The 9297-nt window shown below is 35.2% G+C and overlaps 1 protein-coding gene across 2 annotated transcripts in view; it reads right to left on the bottom strand.

The window, feature by feature from the left end:
- The window catches only part of DCUN1D2 (defective in cullin neddylation 1 domain containing 2), a 28024-nt gene extending 19974 nt beyond the window's left edge, over positions 1-8050 (bottom strand). The window contains exons 1-3 of one of the 2 annotated variants that reach the window (XR_003398008.1): positions 7213-8050; positions 3867-4035; positions 1081-1211 (exon numbers count right to left, since the gene is read on the bottom strand). Coding sequence is in view for 1 of the 2 variants with exons in the window: in XM_026845005.1 (XP_026700806.1) it covers positions 1081-1211; positions 3867-4035; positions 7213-7387 (475 nt within the window). In the remaining variant the exon portion in view is untranslated. The remainder of the gene's footprint in view (positions 1-1080; positions 1212-3866; positions 4036-7212) is intronic. The other variant, XM_026845005.1, reaches the window with a different exon arrangement.
- Positions 8051-9297: the final 1247 nt, after the last annotated feature.

The following is a 9297-nucleotide window of genomic DNA, read 5'->3' on the forward strand; positions in this document are numbered from 1 at the left end:
GGAAAGGTGGCATGTAACCCATGAAAGAGTTACACATATAACAAAAAATTAAATTGCTGCAAAAAATAAAGAAAAAAGGAAACTGGCTAAAAGTTGCCACCAGCCGGGGAAAAAAAAGACTCTAGGAAAGACAAGAGATATTATTCAAAGTAATTCCCAAGAAAGAATGTGGAACAGACACCTCCAGATAAGGCAGTCTAAATCAATATTTTGCTCCTCCATCTCAGTACTCTTCCAACAATTTTTAAGAAAAAGTCTTTATTAACCTGCTTGCCAAGTAATGTAGACACAGAGTTAAAGTGGCTATGCCAAAAAAAACCCACTTGCAGCACAAAGAGAACAGTGATGATGGTAAGGTGCTATTCTACACACAAACCCATTTAATTCCTTCATACAGAATGTCTTTTCAAAGTTGACATAAATATGAAAGGACATTGGATTTCATCTTACAATTTTTTTCCTCTATTCACAAACTATAGATATTTTGATTTGAAGAGAATAAACATTAGAATTTAAATATCATATCCATTTTACTCCAGCAATACAAGGCATGGATTGGGTCAAATCTCAAACTACAAAAAAAATCTAATACTTTATAAACTGTATGTCTACTAGCTTGTAACCAAGTCCACAATATTCATTTTCTAGACTTTACAGGAAAACGGTGATCTAAACCTAAAAATTCTTAGAAGAGCATTAACTTCTGCCCATAGCTTTCTCCTTTTAAGCTGATATGGACATCTTTTTTCAATTGTTCTGTACAAAATCGAAAACACAAGTAGCTCACTAGCTCAGTCTTTAAAAAAAAAAATAAATTCCGACAGGTCTCTAAGAACTGCAGGAACTTCCTTTAACAAGAGAAGAAAGAATGTCAATATTAGCAGAAAACCCCATTAAATTATCTGTACCAAGGGGACATTAAAGAAGAGATTAACTGAAAGAAGACGGGAAAGAGAAGATGTCAGTGAAATAAATCAATAATGAATTTACTATAAAATTTTCAATGAGAAAACTGCATTATTCAAAGTATCCGGAATTGATTTCTCTGTCTGTAGATATTTTTGATTTTTTTCTACTTACCTAGACCTTTTTGTCCAGGGTTTTTAGCAAAGTTAAAGGTAAACTGATAAAAATCTTTGAACTTTGTTGGATCCTTTAGCTCTTGTTCCAGTCTCGGCAATAGAGCTTTTAGTTTTTCTGTGGTGTCACACCTGTTCAAAAGAGGTTATATTATTTGTAAATATTTAAGATATTTTTACTTTTTTCCTTTTTCTTTCTCTTTCAGTTTTTAAGGTTTAGCTCCAGAGCAAAATAAAACAGTAGTTAAGAAAAACACAGAGTATCCTTCAGGATAGCCTTCTTAAAAATATAAACACTTATATGTCTTTATGAAACAATTTTAAGTGGAACATTAAATATAGACATCCTTAAGTACACAACCTAAACAGGATTCAGGTTTAGCTTCTTTTCTCAGTCTCTTTATGAGTTTATGAACTCAAACAATAGATGTTATTCTGTTCTTATAGAACATATAAATCTCAATGAAATCTGTTATAAATTCCCCTTTTACAACTGTTGCAGCAGAAGGGTGTGGGTTTTTGCTTTAATCTAGACAGACATTACTTATTCCCTACTCTACGTAAATGAAGAGCTGCATACTACGTTTACAGTTAACCTTAACATTAAAGGACTTTCCAACAAAATGAACTATGATTTGCAGTCATCCTCTCTTCACCACAGATCACAAAACCTAGGAAAAAAATGAGCCTTTGACAATAGCTTGAAGGCTGACAAACCACTTAACAGCCTGGCACAGGTAAGCTAAGACAGAATCAAGTTACTGAGATTCTAACAGAAACACATCCCTTAACAACACAAGACTGGAGCATTTTCAGTGACAGTGCTTGACCTGATTTTAAAAGAAAAAGGGTTTGCCTCACACCAAGGAGTCAAATGAATATTCAAGGTTTATAGGATATTAACAACATTCTGAACTGTACCTAGAAACAAAAAGCAAAGGAAATGGGTTTCAAAGAAGCAGCTATCATAACTACACCTTGCATTTGAAGGTTCTCAGCAGCTAAATGTTTGTATTTATTCTAAAGGTTGAAGAATAATTTTATTAAAGGGTGGATAACCATAGCAAAATCCATAAAATGCAGATGCAATTTTAACTATCTTGCATGGTACAGATAAAAATAAACACCTTTCTGGCCTCCAGCAGTACCTGGTGCTGCTGGATAAAGATCAAGAATTCTGCCAACAGTCTTCAACCGAGAAATTCAGTTTCATGGGGACTTGATCTAGTTAACAATAGGGATGAATATCATACCTTCCTGTACGTATCCTAAAGATGCTATACAAACTAAGCCTCGGGAAATTTTTTTTCATTCAGATCTTCACCTATGTTCAGTGCTAAAAACCACAGACACTGCACCTTCAGTACGTAACAAAATAATTCCAAATCCTTAATAAGCACTATACCAGTGGCAAGCAGGTATGATCAGATTATGCTTCCAAGAACACAATAATGTGTTGAGCAGAAAGAGATAAAAATCACAGACCTCTGTGAAACTGTATCAGGCAGTCATGAGGACAAAGGAGAAATGTGACAATAGTTACAAAACAAAACCCAAGCCAGAAGCCACAGGTGGTTTAGTAAAGCATTTTTTATCAGTTATATCAAATAATGCCAGCAGCCTTTAATGTAACAGCATGAGCACATGATTACTGTCTGTGGCTGTAAAATCATAATTATTCTTACAGTCTCTATCCAAAGCTACCCAAAGGGACAAAATAAAGCAGTTCAGATGATCTCAAAAGTCATTTAATCACAATTTCTGAATACCCTTACCTAAAAAGGAAAGCTTAGAAAGAAGTCAATACCCAATGAGGTTGGTACCAACAGACTACTAGATGCCTGTTCAAGAAACAACCACCACATTTATGACAAGTTGGTTTATTGTAGAAAGGTATTGATAATGTGCCATTCTAAGATCAAATGAAATTATTCAGCTACAAAAAAATATGCACAACTAATAAACTGTAATTCTCCACCCATCTAAAGCAATCTTTTTTAAAAAAAACCCAAAACATTTTGACAGCTCCATATATTAGAAATACTGCATCTCTTCTAAGGAAAAGTTATACACAAAATATTATATTATGGTGGTAAATGCTTGACTTTATTGCTTAACAGAGGCAATGTGGTTTAGCCTCTATTATCCAGAACAGATCCATAATCCAGAAAGGAAAAAAAATTGTATCAGTTACATCACAGTCAGACTAAACAACCTTTTTTACTACCAATACCCTCATTTTAATTTCCATTTCTTATAGATATTCTGTACAAATAAAGTATCTAGTATATAAGGCAATAAAAGAAAACTATGGTTTGTGAAACCAGTAAAAAAAAAAAGTTCCACTTGGTGGTGATATGGTAAAAGGGAGAGAATCCAAGGTTCTTTTCTGCTTTCCTATTTCTTTTCTGCTTCAACACTGACTGAACTTGGTTTTTTCCTTCACACATCTCCAGTGACTTCCATCTTTTAACAGCACACAGTCCAACTCAAAACCTTAACACAATCATGCATATGCTTGTACAAATTACATTAAAAGATCAGCATACCTGTTTTCCTTGCTGTACACGTAAAATTACTGCTTCACCCTTATTGTGGTCATTGTTAAGACTTTGCAGTAAAGCACCTATTTAAGGAAGACAGATACTACAGGCTTTTAGCACTGATTAAGCTTGGCACCAGCCTTACCAGCTTTGTGAAGCTTCACACTTAATTCAGTTAAAAATGTTTTAAACACAAATCAAGCTCAGGCCTTACATTTTGAACTATGCAATAACGGATACTTACCCTAACTCTGTCATGCCATCAACAAATTCCTTTTTACTAAATTCACATTGAGTAGCTGCCCTGAACTTCCATGCTACAACCAGAACACTGATACTGGCTGGGTCCAGGCTTAAATCATCACAGAACTGTTGAATCCCATCAATGCCAATTTTATTTTCATCTTGTGGGTCTGCAGTTCAAAATACAGAGAGGAGAATTGTAATTATTTTAAAAAAATATTTACAAATAATAATCTGCAGTTTTGATACGCTGCATAACACAGGTCTTCATTTTTCCATAAGCTTCACAAATGTCTTCCCTTGAAATCTAGTAAATTTTAGAAGTACCTTGAGGAGTATCTGTAAATAGATTAAGTATTCTGCAAACTTCCCTAGAAATTGCTTTGCAACTTTTTCCTAAATTCATCAGCTAACATCAATTAAATACTTTTGTCTTCTCTCCACAATGCTCTACGAAAGATCTTAATTAATTGAGGAAATGCCTGACTACATCTAAAAATAGTAAGGCTGACAAGCACATCAAAATATATATTTATTGGTTAGCATGTATGAAACTTTAAAAGAAAAACCAAAACCAAACAAAAAAACCCACAACAAAAACACACCTACCAAGTGAGGCCACAGATTTTTTTCGTGATAGGAATATATGATAATCCACTATAACTGTTTAAAGACCACAATTAACTCAAACATTTTGGGGTTTTAATTAAAAATTAGGGAAATCATCAAAATATTGCTCGAACAATGCCTAGCATAACAGGGTCTTAAACTAAACTACCTAATTTAGGAAATGTATTTCAGTAGTACTAAGTTTACCAGCCTTTTGAATGTCAAACCCACACTTTGTAACTATGTATGTCAGGGCATATGTCATTGTAACAATTCTGTAACTCTAACAAAATTCTCAAAAACCCCCAACACCTCAACAGACAAAATCCCCTGCAGGTACACTTGAATAATTGGAAGGAAAAAACAAAACAAACCACATAGCAAGAAAACCCCCAAACCCTACACCTTTAGTTTTCAAAGCTCAACAGTTTACTGTCTTTCCCAGCTTTTGATAGGAAGATATTTCAGTATCGTAAATTGGGCTATGTAGAAATGTATCCCTCCAGTAAATTTAAGACTAACTCCTTAAACTGGTAAGATTTTCAACCGCGCTATTAGGTCCTTATCCAGTAAGTTAATTTAAAAAAAAAAAAAAAAAATCAAGTCTAAAGAAAACTTTTTTTTAAAAAAATTTTGATATGTTAAGCTAAGAGTTCTTCCACTTCCTCCAGCCGATACAATAGTTGAAGAAATGTTAAAACACAGAGAGAAAGTTAATTTAGCAAAAATTTATACCCATTAAACAAAGAGTTACAACCAGGGTATAACCCAAGGACCTTTCAGCAGGAATAATAAGTAAACATATCTATTCTGCTATATGACAGATCTAGTTCCAAGACATGTAAAATGCGTTTCTTGTATATTTGGGAGTAATTAGAAGGTAAAAACTACAGTAGTGTTGAAATCAGCGGAAAAACTCTATGATGGATTTCAGCAAGGACTGTTTCATCCTTATCATATTTCATGTCATCCAGGTAACTGGGAACAAAAATGAAATTGTTGTTTTAACAGAGTTGCTGGATAAACAGATAAGAAAACTAGCAAAAAGACAGCACAGAAATCTTGGAAATCACTCGCTTCAGATTTCAAATATAGCGCAATGCATCTAGTATGTAGTAATCTTTGTCCTGTAGGATGAAGGAATTCCTTGTTGTTGCGAGGCCAGTGACTCATTTTTAAGCTATGTATGAAACTATGTATGGTGCATAACCAAAACTTTTATTGTTTTCTATCAAATCTTGTGAAGGTTTTTTTCAAGTTTACAACTTTACTTAAACGTTAAAGTGCTAGAACTGCAAAGGTGTGCTGCTAACCAGAACATAGACATAAACCCAACTAGACTTTCTTTCACAAAAAAAAAGTGGTACAGACTGCCACTGCTAGAAAATGATGAATAATAAATAACAAACGTTTGTGATTTTTTTTCATTTAGGTATTCTTAGTAGCACTTATGAATTTATACATATCTGTACACTTGACCCAGCAGTTTCTAAGACTAACATGCAAGGAGCAAGCAAAAGATGTAGACATGTATGTGTGTACATATATATATATATATAAGTAAAAAAAATTTTTTTTAAAGTGGCTCTCTAGTTTTCAGGGTGGTTTTTTTTTGCTCATTTGTTTTGTTTTGTTTTTTCCCCACAAAGGAAATGCTTTTGTGTTGTTGGTTCTTTGTCTGTACACAATTCATCACCACATAATAATGAAATATCGAAGAATGTCTATACTTAGAACACATTATGCGAAGAGTAACACAAAAAAGGTGGAAACTATCATAAGAACATGATAAAGCGTATACAGAGCATGTTGTATACCACAGTTAAAAAAATACATAAAATCATAATTGAGTAATTGTTAAGAGTTCATTTTTTAAAAACACAAGATGTTTGGATCTCAGTAGGGGCCAGTAATAATTCCAGTCCACTCTGCTCTAACATATAATGAACAATGCACACTTTCATATCAGATGGCTACACTTCAGAAAGCACTGTTACCTGGATCATGTACATTTTTATATCTACATGACTATCTTTTCCATTTATTTTTTCTGTTCTTTTTAACAATGCTGTAAAATAAAAATAAATGGAAAAGAAACAACTCCGTCTTTAATCCACTTCTGCATGGTTTTTCCTCCAAGCCTCTTTGAACAGGCACATCACTTTTGTTGTAATATGCTAGCACAAAGAATAAAATAAGGATGGAGTTTCTATGACTAACTTTTGAGTTTTCTTATTTAACTGTTGTCAGAATCCTAGCTGTAATGTTAGCTGAAACTTTTCTTATTTTAATGTGTAGAAATACTACTATATTTGAATAAAATTAACTCCCCAAGTATTAGTATTAGAATAATATATATTATTTTGCCACACAAAGTACATTGTGCATGTATTTAATAGCAGCTACTGGCAATAAATCAAATAAGTTGCATAATAAGCTTTACTCAACTTTTCACCATATGCAGCTGACATTATTTCCTCCTGATAGGTTTAATTTCCTATGGTGAATTTACTTTAAATGCTACAGGAATATCCATAGAAGTTGTGTACTGAACATTAAGAGCATTTAAAACCTTTTTCATTCTTATCTCACTACTGCAAACACAGAACGAGAAGCAAAAGCTAGCAACATTTCCTTAGAAGTCCTTAAGAATGGCTGAAGGAAAAGCAGAAATACCACCCAAACGAAATAATTAGAAAAAAAACAAACCCCACCCCACACCCCCAAAAGCACCTTACCTTTGTATCGATTATACAATTGTTCTAATTTCTTCCTGTCTACTGAATTTTTCATGGATTCTTTGTAGTACAAGTCTGGATTCTGGAAGTAGTTGTCTGTTGCCACTTCTAGTTTCCATTCATTCTGCATTAAGCAGTATATAGCAGTCCTTTCACCAGCTTGGGTAAATGCCATAAACTGGCGGACCTTGTCCTTCTGAGACGATTTAAGCTTATGCTTTGGGATGCAAAAGAAGCAGGAAAGCCAATGAAGATAATCCAGAAGTTTTTTTCAGCATTCTACTACTAACGCCTATTTTTACAAGGTTTTAGTTTTCTTGTTGATGACAACTTTCACTTCAGAATTACAGGAAGACAAAGCCTTGTTCTTCTGCAGTTAAAAAGACAGCATTTTCTTCTGAAAACTGAAATGACAGCATCTATATATACACATTTTTAGCAGCACATATTCTGGCAGTAATAAATTTGTATTTCTGCTTTATTGCTCACATGTGCAGAAAGTTTTCTGTTCTGTAACAGCAGCAAACATAAGTTTCATCATATAACAATAGGGTTATCTTCTGAAAAATATGCCTAGTGGTTATATACAAACAAGAAATTACAAAGGCACAACTTACAGATTCCCAGATTCTGTATAAGTCCTTCATACATAGAGAAAAACTGCTCAACAGTTTTCCTAATATTTTCCTAGCAACAATGAACAATGCGAAGTTTAACCATTTTAAGTGATCAGCTGAAAAAGGCAGAAGCATTTCTCACATTTTTATGTTAGAAACCATTGCCAACATAAGACATTAAGACAAAAAGAAAATAAAGTGGACATGTCAGAGGTTTGTTGAATGTAACAATGAGACTATAAGGTTCCAATTTTGTTTAAACATACTTAATAAATGTTCTGGGCCAACAATTAAGCTGAGAAATTTGTTGAAGTTCCTCACTACTGCTTAAATCATCAAGTATCATAGAAAATCTACTGGTCTCTTAAATATCAGGGGGAAAAAAGTGAATCCTGATGCAGTGAGCAGTAAACACAGGACCATCTTTCAGTTTACTTGTTATCTCTTGTACACATATGGATAGTGACATCTTGACTACAGATGGTCCTGAGACAAGAAACACTTCACGTAAACAAGATAAGGACCTCGGTCTTTCCTACAAGATTTTTCAATTTTATATAAGAACAGAGATGCTCAGTGTCTTTTTATACAAGAAGAAACATGTGAAGTGGGAAAAGAGCTGCAAAAATAACTACAACATATTTTGGTAAGAAAGTACTCAATAATCCTTTAACTGCAAGCTCTGTGTAACCTCCACCACCCGCTCAGTTTTCATTAAGGTCCAATTATGAGAGTGTTTCTGCACTAAGATCTCCCTCAGTTATATAAACTTTGAGCAACAAGCTTAGTGATGATCACTTCAAAACAGAGGTCTCGGACAACAATTCCAAAGTAAACTCCATGTCCTGTCATAAATCGACTTAATGCCAGGCCTTTAGGGATATTTTATAGGTTCAAAATGGAGTTATTTGAAGAAATCAGAGGTAAGAAACACATCTGACTATCCGATCTACTACTCTGCCACATTGTATAGCTTCTACCCTACCTTTGTGCCTGACGCCCTGTGGTACCTATAGACTGAAAACTGAAATGACAGCATCTATATATACATTTTTAGCAGCACATATTCTGGCAGTAATAAATTTATATTTCTGCTTTACTGCTCCCATAGGCAGAAGGTTTTCTGCCCTGTAACAGCAGCAAACCCAGGGCAGGGGGAAGGTCTGGAAGTCGTTTCCCTGCGTGCTAAGGGAGCCCGGAGAAGGAAGCGTCCTTCGCACCCAGCCGTAATTAAGCCACCCTCCGGGGACCCCTCTCAACACGGTGATGACACCGCACCGCAAACCCCCACGGAGGGCCGAAGACCCAAACAGCGCGGGCTGCGGCGGAGGCGCCGGGCGAGCCGTGTTCCGGCCACCCCCGCGCACCCTTCCCGCACCCCCCCGCCCCGGGAAGAGGATTTGTCCCGCACCTTCCCCGCCGCCTCCGGCTGCGCGGCCCGGCCGGCCAGCCAGCCAGCCAGCCGGGC

Source organism: Athene cunicularia, assembly GCF_003259725.1.
Source record: "Athene cunicularia isolate RWA chromosome 1 unlocalized genomic scaffold, athCun1 chr1_part1, whole genome shotgun sequence".
NCBI classification, from domain to species: domain Eukaryota; kingdom Metazoa; phylum Chordata; class Aves; order Strigiformes; family Strigidae; genus Athene; species Athene cunicularia.